Source organism: Salmo salar, chromosome ssa18 (genome assembly GCF_905237065.1).
Source record: "Salmo salar chromosome ssa18, Ssal_v3.1, whole genome shotgun sequence".
NCBI lineage: Eukaryota > Metazoa > Chordata > Actinopteri > Salmoniformes > Salmonidae > Salmo > Salmo salar.
In genome coordinates this window covers 9080596-9099991 of record NC_059459.1, presented here as the reverse complement: position 1 = coordinate 9099991, position 19396 = coordinate 9080596, and the positions used below count along the sequence as shown (strand labels likewise).

Genomic DNA, 19396 nt, shown 5'->3' with positions numbered 1-19396 from the left:
TGAGGACATGCACTTCAGGGAGAGTGCGAGGAGCAGGCACAGGACGTACCTGACTGGGAACAGGCACTTCAAGGAGAGTGCGAGGAGGAGGCACAGGATATACTGGACCGTGGAGGCGCACTAGAGGTCTGGAGCGTAGAGCTGGCACAATGCGTCCTGGACAAATGACCACCTTCGCACGTCACGTGCGGGGAGCTAGCACAGGACGCACTGGGCTGTGATGGCGCACAGGGGACACAGTGCGTAGAGCCGGCGCAGGATATCCTGGACCGAGGAGGCGCACTGGAGACCAGGCGCGCTGAGCTGGCACCACCCGTCCTGGACAGATGGTACAGAACGCACCGGGCTGTGGATGCGCACTGGAGACACCGTGCGTATCACCACAAAACATGGTGCCTGACCGGTCACATGCTCCCTACGGTGAGTACGGGGAGTTGGCACAGGACGTACTGGGCTGTGAAGGCGTACTGGAGACCTGGTGCTTATAGCCGGCATCAATTGTACAGGAACTTTAACACACTTCTCAGGACGAGTACGAGGAGCTGACTCAGGTGGCCTCGGACGGCTAACACGCTCCTCAGGGCGAATGCCATGCATACTACGCCAAACCAACAGCTCTCTCTCATCACTCTCCTCAACTTTCGCCGCCCATTCCTCGCTCAATCTGTCCCAATATTCCTCCTCTGTCTCTGACTCACTCCTCTGCTCTGCCGACCACTCCATGTGCCCCCCCCAAAAAAAAACCCCGGAGTCGTCGTTGATCCTCCTTCGCTGCCTCCGCCTGCTTCCATGGCAGGATCTTGTCTCCTGCCATGATCTCCTCCCACGTCCAGGAAGTCCGCCACTCTCTTCTCTCCCGTGCCCAGGATCCCTGCTCCTCCTGGTCTTGCTGCTCGGTCCTGGTTTGATGGGATATTCTGTCATGTTCGTTGGAATGATCGGACCAAGGCGCAGTGCGAGTAGCGTTCCACATATTTATTATAAAGTGAAACTAAGAAAATACAAAAACAATAAAAAATGAATGAACATACACTTACTCAAAACACAATATCCCATAACCCACAAGTGGAAAACATGCTACTTAAGTATGATCCCCAATTAGACACAACGATTACCAGCTGCCTCTAATTGGGAATCATACACAATCACCAACATAGAAAAACAAACCTAGAACCCCACATAGAAATAATAAACTAGACTAACCCCCCAGTCACGCCCTGACCTACTCTACCATAGAAAATAAAAGCTTTCTATGGTCAGGACGTGACAGCTTGCCATGTGGTAGCAGAGAGAACAATCTATGGCTTGGGTGGCTGGAGTCTGACAATTGTTTGGGCCTTCCTATAACACCACCTGGTATAGAGGTACTGGATGGCACGGAGCTTGGCCCCAGTCATGTACTGGCCCGTATTTTTATATTTTATTCTATTTTCTATTATTATCTATACTATTATTATCACTGCATTGTTGGCAAAGAGGTCTTAAGGTAAGAATTACACTGTACAGTTTTACACCTTGTCACGTTGGTATGAAGGATCGGGAGACAGATGCAGGAATGCGTAATAGTTTTTTTTATTCATCCCAATTTACGGCGTGCAATGTAAAGGCATGGGGAAGAAGACCAAACAAACGCATAACAAAACACAGGGTAGAAACCCAAAACAAAAGAGCGAGAAGTACCTCGAAAAAATAACACACACGCACAATGATTAAGGCATGGGACGAGACCCGTTATCATCTGTGCAATCCACAAGGGCACAAAAGCCCAAAACACCCAGCACAGGTACTCACACGCACCAACGGACATTGTAACAATAATCGACCAGACGATGGTGAACAAGGGGCACATATATAAAAATACAATCAGTGGGAATAGGGGCCAGGTGTGCGCAATGAAAGTTCCGGAGGGATCCGTGACACACCTGTTGTATCCTGTGTACGTGGCGAATAAACTTTGAAACACTGGTCTAGTAGAATCACTTACAGGAATGTAGACCTACAGAGTGGTTTTCCCACGGGCTCATGCTAACATATTTGCTCTGTTTGTCCACTAGAAGCACTGTACAGTAACATAGGACTACAGAGCAGCATTCTCACCAACTCCTTTTGTCAGCTACATCTAAATGACATTTCACTGACATCTCACTGACGTCTCACCTTAGTCTCACCTAGAGCTCGAGGAGACAGATGGCTCGGTGCTGAGTCGCTACCAGCAGTCGTGCAGAGACTGTGCTGCAGTCAGCGGGCTCCTAAAGCGCCCAACCTGCTCCTGAACCAACCTGAACAGATGAGCAGCACCAACACACCCTGGCCCTCTCATCTCCCTTGGAGGCCAGTCTGTCAGCTGTCAGGTTTCCTACCTCCAGCACAGAGCCAACGCTGGGGAGGACAGGCAAATTTGCATTGGTCTAATTAATGAAAAGTAAAGGATGGAGGGAGAGTTAGTTCATGCAGAGTTGATGTAGCATCCCAGTTTACCATCCAGCACTGTCTCCAATGTGTCTGAGAGGCCAAGAGTCTGTCGAGGCCAAGAAAGAAAGAGCCCATAGTGAGGACTGGTTGTATTCAGTCAGACTGCTGTTTGCTAGTTGCTATGGTTGTGTAAGTTGCACCTACACAGTGTGATGCAGTTGAAGATCAGTCAAGCACACAGACTGCCTTCATGCTGCTATCGACATGCTGGACAATCACCAGAGGCCATATGATGAAAGGAAACAAAATCAAAGACCTTTAGCCCTTTATCTCTTCCTCTCTCTACCTCTCCTCTCATTAGTAACAGAGGCCAGTGTGTGTGTGTGTGTGTGTGTGTGTGTGTGTGTAGCGATGTCTGTGTTGCCATCGGTTTGAAAGCCGTTAATGCAGCATGTCAATCAATCGGGACACACATGTCAATAATTGGATCAGTGTGTGGCAGGCTGGGAGTAGAGTTATGACTGAGGAAGATTGACTGCCACAAGAATGATGGAGAGGAGGGGTAGGCTAGACCTGAATGAACAGGAGAGGAGATTCTGTGTGTGGGCGTGTGTGCACACGCGTGTATGTGTGTGTGAGAGAGAGTAAATTACAGTACAGCAACATAGGCAGTGAGAGAAATGTGACCCCAATAACTACCGTGGGATATGCATCAACAGAAACCTTGGGAAAATCCTCAGCATTATCATTAATACGGGATGGGTGTCCCTATACCGGGACGGTTGTTGCTAACGTGCACTAATGTGACTATAATGACGTTGTAAGTCACAGCCAACTTTCCAGGACATAGACATGTCTTATATGGGCAGAAAGCTTAAATTCGTGTTAATCTAACTGCACTGTCCAATTTACAGTAGCTATATTGTTTGAGGAGAGTGCACAACAACAAAACACTTTGATCATGGCAACTGGTTTGATACATTCACCTCTGGTAAATAATGTGCTTACATTCAGTAATATGTGGGTCCCAGAGATAAAATGAAGCATACTTTTGTTTGATAAATCCATTTTATATTCAAATTTAGGAACTGGGTTCTACAGTTTGAACCCCTGCTGTTTCATGCTTTTTTGACTTCAAATAAGCTTTTGACTAAATTTGGCATGAGGGTCTGCTATACAAATTGATGGAAAGTGGTGTTCGGGGAAAAACATACGACATAATAAAATCCATGTACACTAACAAAAAGCTTTAAGCCCCACCCTCTTCAATATATATATATATATATCAACGAATTGGCGAGGGCACTAGAACAGTCTGTAGCACCCGGCCTCATCCTACTAGAATCTGAAGTCAAATGTGTACTGTTTGCTGATGATTTGTTGCTTCTGTCCCCAACCAAGGAAGGCCTACAGCAGCACCTAGATCTTCTGCACAGATTCTGTCAGACCAGGGCCCGGACAGTAAATCTCAGTAAGACAAAAATAATGGCGTTCAAAAAAAGGTCCAGTTGCCAGGACCACAAATACAAATTCCATCTAGACACTGTTGTCCTAGAGCACACAAAAAAACATACATACCTCGGCCTAAACGTCAGCGCCACAGGTAACTTCCACAAAGCTGTGAACGATCTGATAGACAAGGCAAGAAGGGCCTTCTATGCCATCAAAGGAACATAACATTTGACATACCAATTAGGATCTGGCAAAAAATACTTGAATCAGTTATAGAACCCATTGCTTATGGCTATGAGGTCTGGGGTCCGCTCACCATCCAAGAATTCACAAAACGGGACAAACACCAAATTGAGACTCTGCATGAAGAATTATCCTAAGCAAGCTGGTCCTGGGGCTCTGTTCACAAACAGAAACAGACCCCACAAAGCCCCAGGACCGCAACACAATTAGACCCAACCAAATAATGAGAAAACAAAAATATCATTATTTCACACATTGGAAAGAATGAACAAAACACTGAGTAAACTAGAATGCGATTTGGCCCTAAACAGAGAGTACACAGTGGCAGAATACCTGACCAATATGACTGATCCAAAATTAAGGAAAGCTTTGACTATGTACAGACTCAGTGAGCATAGCTTCGCCATTGAGAAAGGTCACTGTAAGCAGACCTGGCTCTGAAGAGAAGACAGGCTATGTGCACACTGCCCACAAAATGTGGTGGCAACTGAGCTGCACTTCCTAACCTCTTGCCAAATGTATGCCCATATTAGAGACACATGTTTCCCTCAGATTACACAGACCGACAAAGACTTTGAAAAACAAATCCAATTTTGATAAATTCCCATATCTATTGTGTGAAATACCACAGTGTGCAATCACGGCACCAAGATTTGTGACCTGTTGCCACAAGAAAAGGGCAACTAGTGAAGAACAAACACCATTGTAATTACATCCCATATTTTTGTTTATTTATTTATTGCACATAATATGACATTTTAAATGTCTTTTGGAACTTTTGTGAGTGTAATATTTACTGTTCACTTTTTATTGTTTATTTCACTTTTGTGAAATGTGTTTCGCATGCCAATAAAGCCCCTTGAATTGAATTGAACCTACGCAAGACACAAGGGGAGAGAGAAAAGTAATGACTGAAAAAGTGAGATTAGAGAGAGAGAGAGAGAGAGAGAGAGAGAGAGTAAGAGAGAGAGAGAGGGTGAGAGAGAATTAATGTGTGGCCCTGGGGAGGAGCTGGCTGGGGTGCTGTTGGGTAGATCATACTCGTCTTCTTTTCCTGATCCTGACACCTCTTGGGTCCTAGTGCTTCCTCCTCCTGCACCCTGTGGCTCCTCCCATGGCAGCATGGGCTGCTTCCTCTCACACTTCCTCTCAACCTGACGGATCTCCTACAGCAGTAGTTCTCAACTGGTTTTGCCTTGGGACCCAAATTGAACCAGGTTGAGGTTGTCTCAGTCGCAATCCAATATTCGCATTGCGTTTTTTTGTTGTTGCCAAAATGCTATCTGGAAAACTATTTTTAATGCTATATTGGTAGTAAATGTACCAAGGAAACAACAGTCCCATCTTCTTCATTGTCCATTTTTACCATATTCTTGATGAAGAATGTCAAGCACACTGGTTTGAGACCACAAAATCAACCACATCTGCTAAATAGCACTGCTAATAACTCTATATTGAAAAAAACTGTGATTGAAGAACAATATAGGTTTATTATAAAATGTAAAATTAATAGGTTTCTAATCATTTCTACACACTCTTTCTACCTGCTTTTAGTCGTTTAAGTTCAGACTGGAATATTTGATGTAAAATTAAATTGATTTTAAAAAAAATTACTCAGACATTCATGGCCCATTCAAAACCTCCCATGACCTAAATTTGGGTCGTGAACCACCGGTTGAGAATAGCTGCTCTACAGTAGGTCTGACACATTTACACAGGCTTGATGACAGATACACACACACACACACACACACACACACACACACACACACACACACACACACACACACACACACACACACACACACACACACACACACACTCACCCACCAGTTTTCTCTTATATGTTGAACGTTTGCAGGGATAATGTGCTTTTCATACTGTATACAATGAATTTACAGCAAATTAAACAGAATATTATGCTCCCTGTATAGAAACCTCTCAGGTGATGTTTTGTAGTTCATTCATGCTCTTTGATATTTCACCAGACCTCCCTGGTCTTAAACCCTACTGATCAAAGCCATAACAGCAGAATTGACATCTAAAAGCTCAACATCTCTCGGGATATTAGGATTTAGTTTAATTACCTATATCTCACCTCCACAGCCACAGGTTGAACTGACATTTATTAGCACCAATAACACTGGTGAGTGATGTATGTTGAAGGGGGATAATGAGGGAATCATCAGGCAGGTGATTAGAGAGCTAATGCGGTGGAAAGGAACAGGAGAAGGGGAACCGAGCACCACTCCCAGTTGACGTGTGTGTGTGTGTGTGTGTGTGTGTGTGTGTGTGTGTGTGTGTGTGTGTGTGTGTGTGTGTGTGTGTGTGTGTGTGTGTGTGTGTGTGTGTGTGTGTGTGTGTGTGTGTGCGTGCGTGCGTGCGTGCGCGCGCGTGTGTGTGTGTGTGTGTGCGCGCGTGTGTGCGTGCGTGTGTGCGCGTGTGCGTGTGTGCGTGTGTGTCACATGAATATGCCCGCGTTCTTACATGCATGTCTGCAAGTGTGAGAGTGTGCATGTGTAGTCAGTCAGGGAGAAGTGAAAGTCATTATGAAACAGATGTCTCCATAGGCTCTGAGTAAGCTCTGCTTTATAAGGCTTGGAGGAACTCATCATCACCAAGCCACCACCCTCCCACACACACAGCCCCACTGGAAGTTTGGAATCGCATCAGCGGTAGAATCAGATACAGCATGCTTCCATGCAATATCTCTCAAATGTATTCCCTAACTCCGACTATTCTTTAAAGGTGCTTTTGATCACCTTGGACTGTCAGCAAAACAGCCCTCACAGTGCACATAAAGACTATATTACACACTGGCAGCGAGTATTAAATACTGGCAGTGAGATTTATCGGGAAACTTCTTTTTTAATAATGTTTGTGAGAAGCGGCATTGTTGTTGTGTAGCTAAACATTACCGCACACAATGCAATGGCAAGCTGCAGTATTATCCTCTATCACAGCCAGTCTGAAAACGTGTGCTATCAACACCCCGTCCCCCCCCCCAGTCCCCCCCCGTCCCCCATCCCCCGTCCCCCTTCCCCTGGTGTTGGCCACTAGCTGCCCGATAGCATGGAGAAAGATCCATCATTGTTGGTGAGAAGCGTCACATCCACTGCCCATATCAGTGTGGCATGCCCAGCCTAAGGGTCAGCCCTTTCCAGCCCTTGCGGGCACCTCAGCTGTTCTGCCTTCATCATGACATACCTGCAGATGCTTCTCATTTGTAGGTTAATGTATCTGATGGGGGCCATGTCAGTGCATTGGTATGTGAAGCAAGGCAGACCCACATAAAAAAAGACTAAATACTATAGTATTCACTATAGTGTTTTTGTGGACAACCACTGTTAATGCGGACTAAAGTACAAAAACACTACAATGAATACTGATACTGTAGTATTTACTGTAGTATAATCTATTATACTGTAGTATTTATAGTTAACTATAGTATAAATACTATAGTAAAATAAAACCATAGTATATACTGTAGTAATTAATGTCGTGTTTTTGCAGACTACTATAATGTAGTATTTAGTGTTTTTGCAGACAATACTGTAGCATTTAGTATAGCGTTCCTGTTTTATTATCTTTGACATAGAAGTGGAGGCTTTCATCTTCAAGAAACCTACTGGAGAAATACTAACAGAGCAAATCTTCCATAACCTGTAGGTAGGTAGGTAGGACTGGGGTCCGAACAAATTGTTCAGGCTTTCTCCTTTCATAAACTGAACCAATTGTTCAGAGCTTCTGCCCTTTTCTATAACCTGTAGGGAACACAATACTGTATGGTATATACTTGGCATGTAGGTTTCTCCCTTAATAATGGTGGCGTAAATTGCGATCTGGGGAGGGGAATGGGCAGGGTATATGCAAATAAGATACTGTAGTATTTACTAAGATATATGCTTTGTAGCAGCAATAAAAGTGGAATAGCTTAACAAAGACTGATTGTATATGTTGTTTTTCCTTACCGTGAATATCTTGTTGTGATTTTCCGTGGTTGTCCGTCTCAGACATGCGTATTGAGAAACGTTGGCAGCAGCAATGGGTGGAGAACATTCTGGCACTGTGGATGAAGTGTCCTGTATACAAAAACAAAAATACAGTAGATTTGAATTCATTGCAAAAAGTATCAGTGGGAGTCATATTCACCAGCAATCAAATGAAAAATCACAGTTGAAGAAGAGATTCTGGATCATAGAAAACGTGACAAAAGTGGGTTTCAAAAGTTATGTGAGATTGTTCTGGGTTCTGAAAGCAGAACAGCAATAAAAGAGGTTGAGAATACACCAGTCCCCACATCACCAGGGCAACAGTCTAATGACACTCATCACACAGTCTGGTGGTATCCAAGTCCATTACTCCAGCTAACCTGTAACACATCAAGAATTCTGCAAACCCATAATCCAATTTGCCATTTGTAAATTGCCTTTTCAGTCCCGCAGAAGAAATTGCTCATTTGAAATATATCAAAAGGATTACAGATGTAATGTTAATGTTCTCGTAGACAATTAGACATCTACAATGGAACATTGTGTCTGTGAAAATTACCCATGGTATTTGCAGGCAGTTTGGGTACACTGTGACACAGAAGAGAATTGTAGGGAGGTAATGTCACCATGCTATGTTGACAGAGACTTTTAAAGAAGGAACAGGGGTGTTAAGATGAAGATAATGAAAAAGTGCTTGGCATCTCTCCAGGTCTCCCACATGGGAGGGCTGAATCAATCAAAATCAACAAAAAAATCTAGAGCTTGGTTCTATCTGCAAAAAGATCATTCTGAGATAATTGGCTTTAAAGTTCCGAACCCTTATTGGTTTGAATGGTGTCAGCAATTTTTATATTGTACTCTTGAACTTAACTAAATTAATTGGGGTATTTAGAGTACTATATACTGTAGGTAGAGAACATTGAACAGAACAAGGCTATGTCAATAACTCAAGAACCTTTTAGTCCCAAGCTCTCGAAATGTTCATCAGTTCCTCTCTTACCAGTCTCTAATGTTCTTAAAAAGTGTTGAATAGCTCTGAATAGCTCTGAATATATTTCATGGCACCAGATTTTCTGCCAATCAAAAGTGAAACGTACCTTTTCCTCTCTTACACAGATCAGAATAGAACATACTTTGTTTTACTTTTTTACTTTTTTACTTTTTTTACATCAGTATGCACAGGGAGTTGGAGGTAGGCATGATACAACTGGGTTTAGTTATTATACAGGCCTATAATGTATCCAGTTCTAACAGACTTCCATGTTGTATGCTCCCTTCTGCCCTTCTCTCCCCAAGGCTCACCTCCTGCTAAACTCAGAGAGGATCTATTGATTAAATGTCCACATTTAAAAGTCTGCTGAATTTATAAAGTTGGACACCTATGCTCCACGGTCTCGACCCTTTCACAGACCCTTTCACATCTGCTGCTCGTGGGAGAGGTGAGTGATGCTGGACCCCAGATGCCCGCTCCTCAGACAAACTGTGTGTGTGTGTGTGTGTGTGTGTGTGTGTGTGTGTGTGTGTGTGTGTGTGTGTGTGTGTGTGTGTGTGTGTGTGTGTGTGTGTGTGTGTGTGTGTGTGTGTGTGTGTGTGTGTGTGGAATGAACACACCACTCCGTCTGTGTGAATACAATTAACCTGAACAGACAGCCCCTGTCTGTATCTGTAGACACACACACAAGCGTGCACAGGCCCGCCTGCTCGCCCGCACCCATGCAAGCAAGCGGGCAGGAACGCAAGCACATACGCATGCACGCACCAGGCACGCTCGCATGCACGTGTGTTCATTCGTGCATGCCGGTGCGTGCATGCGTACATGCGTGCGTTCCTGCCCGCTTGCTTGCATGGGTGCGGGCGAGCAGGCGGGCCTGTGCACGCTTGTGTGTGTGTCTACAGATACAGACAGGGGCTGTCTGTTCAGGTTAATTGTATTCACACAGACGGAGAGGTGTGTTCAGGCAGGTTAATGAATTCCTAACGGGCTACCGAGCAGGGTTGGGGGTCACAAAGGCCGCCACTCCTACGGGGGGCACTAGCCCTTCTTAAGAGAAGATTGATGACAGCCACCGCACAGGGACAACACATGTCTGTGTTCACAGGCCTTACACATCTCTCTCCAATCCAGCAATCATTCCCACAATCTCTTGCACACTGCCTCCTCTCTCCTTGTTCTCACCAGCCTACCACCTATTCCACATCCCATTCCATTCACGCAAAACAGCCTCTGTAGCCCATTGTATGCATACCGGTAAGTAACCAATGGAAATATTACATTTCAATGGGTTTTTAAAACTTGTAATTCTCCATAGTAGCAGCATTTAGGGTACAAGGTGGAATATTTATGGTTGTAAAACACATAGCGTTTTTAGAGTGGTAGGAAGAGCCTGAGGCGAACGTGTTAGCGAAGCCAGCTCCGAGAATATTGTGTCTCTTCACAAGGCCCTTAAATAGATTTATAACTCATAAAAAACAATCTATTGGAAGTACGGCACACATAAATGCCACAGTGTATTGCCTTGCTGTGTATAGAAAAGGGATACATCACAGGAGAAGCAGTAAAAGAGCCCTGTGGTTACCTTAGGAGAAAGGCTGATAAATGTCAGCATTGCATCATTAGCTCGGCTGCTCAAATTACATAGGCAAAATACATCTATTGACGGGCCACATTTTAGCATGTCATATGGACTAGCACGAATGGGTTCTCAGGAATGGGAAATACGCATGTTCATATCTGTTTTTGTATAACTCAGGCATACGCTTGTTGTCATAACTCTGCACAACGCTGTCAGAGAGCCGCTCTTGTGAACACTGTTGCGCTGAGGTTGGTAGGAAGTAGACCTGGGTTTAAATACTATCTGAAATATTTCAAATATTTTTTTGCCGTTTGGTTTAGCCTGTCTGAAGTGCCAGATGGGTGGGGTTTGCACTTTTGGGACATTCGTATAGGTTGCATTGCGCCAGGCAATCTGAGTCAAGCCCAGCTAAAGTATTTGAAGTGATTTCAAATGTTATTTGAACCCAGGCGTGGTGGGAAGAAGGGAAGAACGTCTGTCTCTGTTTTCCCCCACTGAGAGTAGAGAGAGAGAGACTGTCCATCTAAACCAGGAAGCATATTTCTTTATTCTAGGCCCATATGTTGCAGAGGCTCCCACAGTGCCATCCAGGAGAAACAAATCTGTCTGTGTGTTGGTTAGCGGTGAGCTCCGAGCTGATGGGTCTATTTGGCATGCGAAAGCATTATGGGGGATCCTTCTGCTGCTATCAAGCTAACTGAAATGTGATAATGTGAGCGTAGGCTATAGAAAGGTAAATGTGTTCTCGTCTACAATTCCTCTCTGGTAGGTATATTTGACACACACACACACACACACACACACAAAGAAAGAAAGCTCCCATTTGACAGTCGTTAGCATTTAATATTGATATAGCCTTGAACTTTGGATAAAGGATTTATCTTGTATTACTCCTTTACTGAGCATCAACAATAGATTTGACATACTGACTAGTCAAGTCTTGCCATATGGTAATTAGTATTGCAAATGTCGCCGAGAAAATGGACTCAGTATGTTCAAGATCACATTTTACTGTCTGCCTGTCCTTGTCATATCTATGATTCTAGTGCCCATCATTCTTTCATGGACTTATTCACACTCTCTCTTAATTGTCTGCATCTTTTACATATTTTTAAAGATTCCTTTGTCTTCTCATTTACTTTACAGGCCATTCATCTCTATATCTGCAGTCTGCCATAAATTAACATTTTTGTTCTGTTGCATATTTAAAATCATAACTGATTATTTCCCCTTATTATGTTCATTAATAAAACCTCCCTTTACAGTTTACAGCACCATCTATTGCTCAGTCCATGGTCACTGCACTCTCCTCACACACACACACACACACACACACACACACACACACACACACACACACACACACACAGTCACACACACACAGTCACACACACACAAAAAACCACACATCACAGTAGGTATAGTTAAATTCAAATTAATTTATTGATAATATAATAATACTATTCATATTAAACTGTGTGTGTGTGTGTGTGTGTGTGTGTGTGTGTGTGTGTGTGTGTGTGTGTGTGTGTGTGTGTGTGTGTGTGTGTGTGTGTGTGTGTGTGTGTGTGTGTGTGTGTCTGTGTGTGTATATGTGTCCAACTTACACTTATCAAACTTACCTGACCTACCAATTTGTTAGCCTCAATCATTGTGAGCTAGGTGACTAGTCTGAGAAAGACAGGAGGCCCATGGACTTAACCAGCTCCAACACCTTCTGGTTATCCGAGCAGTGTCCGCACACTCAACCCAAGCTGTTCTCTTCCACTGCTGGATGACTCATGCGAGACTCTCTTAAGTTCGTGTAAAACTTGGCAATGCGCCTCATCCCCTTGAGGTAGCAGGTGGGAAGCTGGTTGTAATAGTACCAGATCTGAGTTACTGTATCTGTCTGGACCGGCCTTCCCAGTGCTTTTACAACTGGATATCTCAGAGAGAGACTGGGCCTTGCCTACGCTGGTACATCACGCCAGGTAGAGGTAGCAAGCTGGAAAACATGAAGCCATGATAACATTTTAGGTTTTCTACTCAGATAATTAATAGGTTAACAGTGTAGATAGTAGGGTACAGTAGGTAGAGAGGCACTTACTGTGCACACCTGCCTCCCATCCCTGTAGCAGAGGATGCCTGAGAGAGTGGGCTTGGGGGGTTGAGGTGGGCTTCTGTGGGGAGGAGACTTTCAGGCCATGTCACGGATGTGGAAAGGAGAAGCGGACCAAAGTGCAGCATGTGTCGTTCCACATTTTATTTACACTGTGAAACTAAGCAATACATAAATAAACTGAATGACAAAAACAACAAACCGTGACGCAGAGGTGAAACATACACTACTCAAAAAGAATCTCCCACAAACCCAGGTGGGACAAACACCAACTTAAATATGACCTCCAATTAGAGACAACAATGACCAGCTTACTCTAATTGGAGATCATCCCAAACAAAGCCCAACATAGAAATATAAAACTAGAACAACCCAACATAGAAATACAAAACTAGAACATAACAACATAGAAAAACTAAACTAGAAAAAAAACTGTCACGCCCTGACCTACTTTACCATAGAAAATAACAGCTTACTATGGTCAGGACGTGACAGGCCAGGAAAATACTGTTGTCCCTGTCCCCTCCACGGTATATACTGGTCAATTTGCTCAATGTAGATGGCCATTTTTGACAAATGGATAATCTCAGATAGCAGAATCAAGTCGCATGCCTAGTCTTGAGGTTGTTGCCACAAAACTGAGTTCCAACCAACCAAACATTCCAAATTCCAAATATTCTACATAATTTACTGGGTGTGCTTGTGTGATTTCATTCTGAATTGCCATGACAATGTAGAGGCCTGACAATGGCCAGGGCGGCAGGTAGCCTAGGGGTTAAGAGCGTTGGGTCAGTAACTGAAAGGTTGCTGATTTGTATACCCAAGCCGACTAGGTGAAAAAATCTGATGATGTGCCCTTGAGCAATGCACTTAACCCTAATTTCTCCTGTAATTCACTCTGGATTAGATCGTCTGCTAAATTACAAAAATGTAAACGTATTTCAATTTACAATGCAGGCCAGCCCGCAAAACACCATTTGTTTCCAATAACGCAATTCTGCTGTATGCAGAGAGGTTTCCACATTATGATGCATTTACATGACACTACAACATTCCATGGCAGCCATGGGGATTTGTAAGGGATAGTCATTATTTTCCATAGAGCGCATAGCCCCTCATTGATAATCCTTTTTTTTTTTTTTTACCTTGGCTATAATTTAACACGTGTTCAACATCCACTGAAGTAGCTAGCAAGTGGTAACCAAACAAACTACTTGTTTCTGATTGGCTTGAAGGAAATTCTAGAGCATGCATTATTTCCCTATAACTCACGGTAGAATTCAATGGCTATAGTTCATTCTTACATTCTATGTTTGAGCTGCTTTTGAATGCAGAAGTCGAATTGAAAACATTATTGGCATTGTTAAATTTGATTTTCATAATGGCAAACTAGGACAGATTGTTATGTTAGCTACAGTGCATTCAGAAAAATATTCAGACCCATTGACATTTTCTACATTTTATTTACGTTACAGCCTTATTGTCACAACTTCCGCCGAAGTCGGCTCCTCTCCTTGTTCGGGCGGCGTTCGGAGGTCGACGTCACCGGCTTTCGAGCCATCGCCGCTCCATTTTTCCATTGTTCCATTTATTTTGTCTTGTTCCCTGCACACCTGGTTTTCATTCCCTAATCACACTGCATGTATTTATTCCTCTGTTCCCCTCCATGTCTTCATGTGAAATTGTAATTGTTACGTGTTTGCGTGTGTACGCGCTAGGCTGGGTTTTTATTGTAACATTTGCTCGTTTGTTGGGACTGTTTCGCGCCTTGCACTTTATTCTTTGGCTGGAGGTTTTGACGCAGTGGCGTCTGTCTGTTTTGTTGCCTCTACCCAAATAAAGTGTACACCTGTTCACAACTCTCTGCTCTCCTGCACCTGACTTCTCCACCAGTAGCGCTCACCGTGACACTTATTCTGAAATTGATTAAATTAAATTAAAATTCCTCAGCAATCTACACACAATACCCCATAATGACAAAATGAAAACGTTTTTTTTTAAATGTTTCCAATTAAAAAAATAAAAACAGAAATACCTTATTTACACAAGAACTCAGACCCTTTGCTATGAGACTCGAAATTGAGCTCAGGTGCATCCTTTTCAATTGATCATCCTTGAGATGTGTCTACAGCTTGATTGGAATCCACCTGTGGTACTTTCAATTGATTGGACATGATTTGGAAAGGTACACACCTGTCTATATAAGGCTTACAGTTGACAGTGCATGTCAGAGCAAAAATCAAGCCATGAGGTCGAAGAAATTGTCCGGAGAGCTCCGAGACAGGATTGTGCGGAGACACAGATCTGGGGAAGGGTACCCAAACATTTCTGCAGCATTGAAAGTCTCCAAGAACACAGTGGCCATTCTTAAATGAAAGAAGTTTGGAATCACAAAGTCTCTTCCTAGAGCTGGCCGTCCGGCCAAACTGAGCAATCGGGGGAGAAGGGCCTTGGTCAGGGAGGTGACCAAGAAGCCAATGGTCACTCTGACAGAACACCAGAATTCCTCTGTGGAGATGGTTTTTATGGTAGAGTGGCCAGACGGAAGCCACTCCTCAGTAAAAGGAACATGGACAGCTCGCTTGGAGTTTGCCAAAAGGCAACTAAAGGACTCTCAGACTATGAAAAACAAGATTCTCTGGTCTGATGAAACCAAGATTGAACTCTTTGGCCTGAATGTCAAGCTTCACATTTGGAGGAAACCTGGCACCATCTCTACGGTGAAGCATGGTGGTGGCAGCATCATGTTTTTCAGCAGCAGAAACTGGGAGACTAGTCAGGATCGAGGGAAAAATGAACAAAGCAAATTACAGAGAGATCCTTGATGAAAACCTTCTCTAGAGCACTCAGGACCTCAGAATGGGTTCATCTTCCAACAGGACAACAACCCTAAGACAAGCCAAGACAACGCTGGAGTGGCTTCGGGACAATCCTCGGTCTCTGAATGTCCTTGAGTGGCCCAGCCAGAGCACGGGCTTGAACCCGATCTAACATCTCTGGAGAGACATGAAAATAGCTGTGCAGCGACGCTCCCCATCCAACCTGACAGAGCTTGAAAGGATCTGCAGAGAAGAATGGGAAAAACTCCCCAAATACAGGTATGCCAAGCTTGTAGCATCATAGTAAAGGGTCTGAATACTTATGTAAATGTGATATTTCAAGTTTTTTTTTGTTTACATTTGAAAAAATAAATACATCTGTTTTTTGCTTTGTCATTATGGGGTATTGTGTGTAGATTGATGGGGGGGAAGCAATTTAATACATTTTAGAATATGGCTGTAACGTAACAAAATATGAAAAAAGTCAAGGGGATTGAATACTTTCCGGATGCACTGTAAACTAGCTAGTCTGTTTGTTTGATTACCATGGCAACTACTGTAGCTATCTAGTAAACTTTCTAGATAGCTACTTCAATTGAGGTTTCTAGTGGCAATTATAGCCATGGTATAAAAAGGATAACTAACTTGGGTATCTATGCGTTCTCTTGAAAATAATGCAACTCTGTGGAAGGTGAGTTCCACTTTGCTAATGCGTCGTGGAACACACCTTCGACATTGTTCCTTATTTTCCATAGATCACATAACCCCTAGTTGATTATCTCTTAAGTAGTTACATGTGTAATTACACTGTAGCAAGCATTGCAGTTAATAGTAATATCTCATAGTTACACTATTATAACAACATGTAACTGGTAGTAATTGCAGTCTATAATTAGAGGTGTAACAATGAATGCTTGTTACCATGTTTGTTACAAATGAGCAACCTTACAAAAAAAGATTGCAGTTTTGAAACTGCAGTAAAAGTGCAGTAACTGCAGTCGACTGTGGTATTTTGGACTGCAGCAAACTGCAGTTATACTGCACTCCAACTTCTTTCATTTTTCCAAAAAAGGGGTTTGCACTAAATTTACCAATTTAGTGTTGTTTTTCTTCTCAGCTGCATCCAATTCAGTAACAACTATCACAAGGTTGTAATGTCTTGTGTATAGATGCACTGGGTGTCCCAAGATTACATAGGCTATAAATACCTACCCGGGAATGCACACTCTTCAAATTTCCACTCGATTTTGTTGCTAGCATCGTCCGGGTTAGGGGAGGGTTTGGCCGGGGGAACTTTACTTGGCTCATCGAGCTCTAGTGACTCCTTGTGGCGGTCTGGGCACCTGCACGCTGACCTCTGTAGTCAGGTGAACAGTGTTTCCTCCGACACATTGGTGCGGCTGGCTTCCGAGATAAGCGGGCGGGTATTAAGAAGCACGTCATGTTTCGGGGGATGCATGCCTCGACCTTCGCCTCCCGAGCCCATTGGGGAGTTGCAGTGATGAGACAAGATAGAAAAAGGTGGTAAAATCTTTAAAAAACTAAAAATGATATAGGTCAACCTCACTGACTGGGGTCTACCATACTGGTGTCATCCTTAAGTGCGTGTCATCCTCAACTGGGATGATAAACACACAAGTGCACCACAGAGTACATGCAAAATCTGCATAATTACTAGTGTTACAAAGAATTTAGCTAGTTAAAATGAATTGTATCTTGAGGGGTACTTACAGTACTTGTTGTTAATGTGTACTTACTGTAAATAGTACATTACCCATCGTGACAACCCTGACCATTATTTTAATGCTTCCTGAAGCACCATCCAAGTGGGAGGGTAAACACGATAGTACACCACAGAGCACATGTAATATCTGCATTACAATGTAATTACTAGGTGTTACACAGCATTTTTCTAGTTAAAATGAAGTGTATCTTGAAGGGTATTTACTTGTACTTATTGTGTACCTACAAAGTATGTTACCCATCCTAACAATCTAATATTCAGCTTCTGAAAGCGCCATCCAAGTGAGAAAATGAACACACAAATACACCAAAGAGTACATATCTGCAATATCTGCATAAGTACAAGGTTGTCACTTGTAGCAGGATTTAGCTATTTAAAATTAAGTCTAATTTAACATTTTCCTATGACCAATTTCTATATAATTACTTACTACTCATGACCAAGTAAAAATACCAACAAACAAAAGATGAGCTTTTCCTTTAGTCGACTTTATTACAACGTAAAAAGACCTTACATTTCTTAAAAATTGCAAGTATTTTTATAGTTAGATTAATCAATTGGTTAATTAAATGAAACAAAGATATATGCCTATTCAGTAACATAAAAATAACTATTCTAGTGGTGATGAGTAGCTCGAATCCGCATCCGCTACAAGACCATGGTGCTTGCCTACGGAGCTGTAAGGGGAACGGCACCTCCGTACCTTCAGGCTCTGATCAGGCCCTACACCCAAACAAGGGCACTGCGTTCATCCACCTCTGGCCTGCTGGCCCCCCTACCTCTGCGGAAGCACAGTTCCCGCTCAGCCCAGTCAAAACTGTTCGCTGCTCTGGCACCCCTATGGTGGAACAAGCTCCTTCACGACGCCAGGACAGCGGAGTCAATCACCACCTTCCGGAGACACCTGAAACCCCACCTCTTTAAGGAATACCTAGGATAGGATAAAGTAATCCTTCTAACCCCCCCCCCCCCCACTATTGTAAAGTGGTTGTTCCACTGGATATCATAAGGTGAATGCACCAATTTGTAAGTCGCTCTGGATAAGAGCGTCTGCCAAATGACTTAAATGTAAATGTAAATGAGTAGTAGTCTAGATAGCTAATTTAGAAGGTCAAAAAACTAGTTAGCTAATCCCAAAAAATCTCAACAGATTGCACGGAAAGTCTATTCTGTAGATGGTAACTAGTTAGCTAGCTAGCCTAGTTGGTAGACCTAACAAAACACCAGAGAAGCTAACATTAACTAGCTAGATTTAACTAACTAGCCAACACTAGGCTAGCTAGCTGCTAGCTAGCTACATCATTAACTACCTCAAATCAATTTTTATTGGTCACGTATACATATTTAGCAGATGTTATTGCGGTGTAGCGAAATGCTTGTGTTCCTAGCTCCAACAGTGCAGTAGTATCTAATAATTCACAACAATACACACAAATATACAATACCGTTCAAAAGTTTGGGGTTACTAGAAATGTCCTTGTTTTTTAAATTAAAGCAAATTTTTTGGCCATTAAAATAACATCGAATTGATCAGAAATACAGTGTAGACATTGTAAATAAAGACATTGTTGTAAATGACTATTGTAGCTGGAAACGGCAGATTTTTTGATGGAATATCTACATAGGCGTACAGGGGCCCATTATCAGCAACCATCACTCCTGTGTTCCAATGGCACGTTGTGTTAGCTAATCCAGGTTGATCATTTTATCATTTATCATCTCTCTGTTCACCCCCAAAGCCAAATCCTCCTTCGGCCGCCTCTCCTTCCAGTTCTCTGCTGCCAATGACTGGAATGAACTACAAAAATCTCGAAAACTGGAAACACTTATCTCCCTCACTAGTTTTAAGCACCAGCTGTCAGAGCAGCTCACAGATTACTGCGCCTGTACATAGCCCATCTAAAATTTAGCCCAAACAACTACCTCTTCTCCTACTGTATTTATTTATTTATTTATTGCTCCTTTGCACCCCATTATTTATATTTCTACTTTGCACTTTCTTCCACTGCAAATCTACCATTCCAGTGTTTTACTTGCTATATTGTATTTACTTCGCCACC

The 19396-nt window shown here is 43.0% G+C and overlaps 1 protein-coding gene across 1 annotated transcript in view; it reads right to left on the bottom strand.

Annotated features, from left to right (window-relative positions):
• Positions 1 to 19396, bottom strand: part of LOC106576788 (DNA nucleotidylexotransferase) — a 172898-nt gene that overhangs the window by 134041 nt on the left and 19461 nt on the right. The window contains exon 3 of the mRNA XM_014154191.2: positions 8079 to 8189. Coding sequence (XP_014009666.1) covers positions 8079 to 8189 — 111 coding nt within the window. The remainder of the gene's footprint in view (positions 1 to 8078; positions 8190 to 19396) is intronic.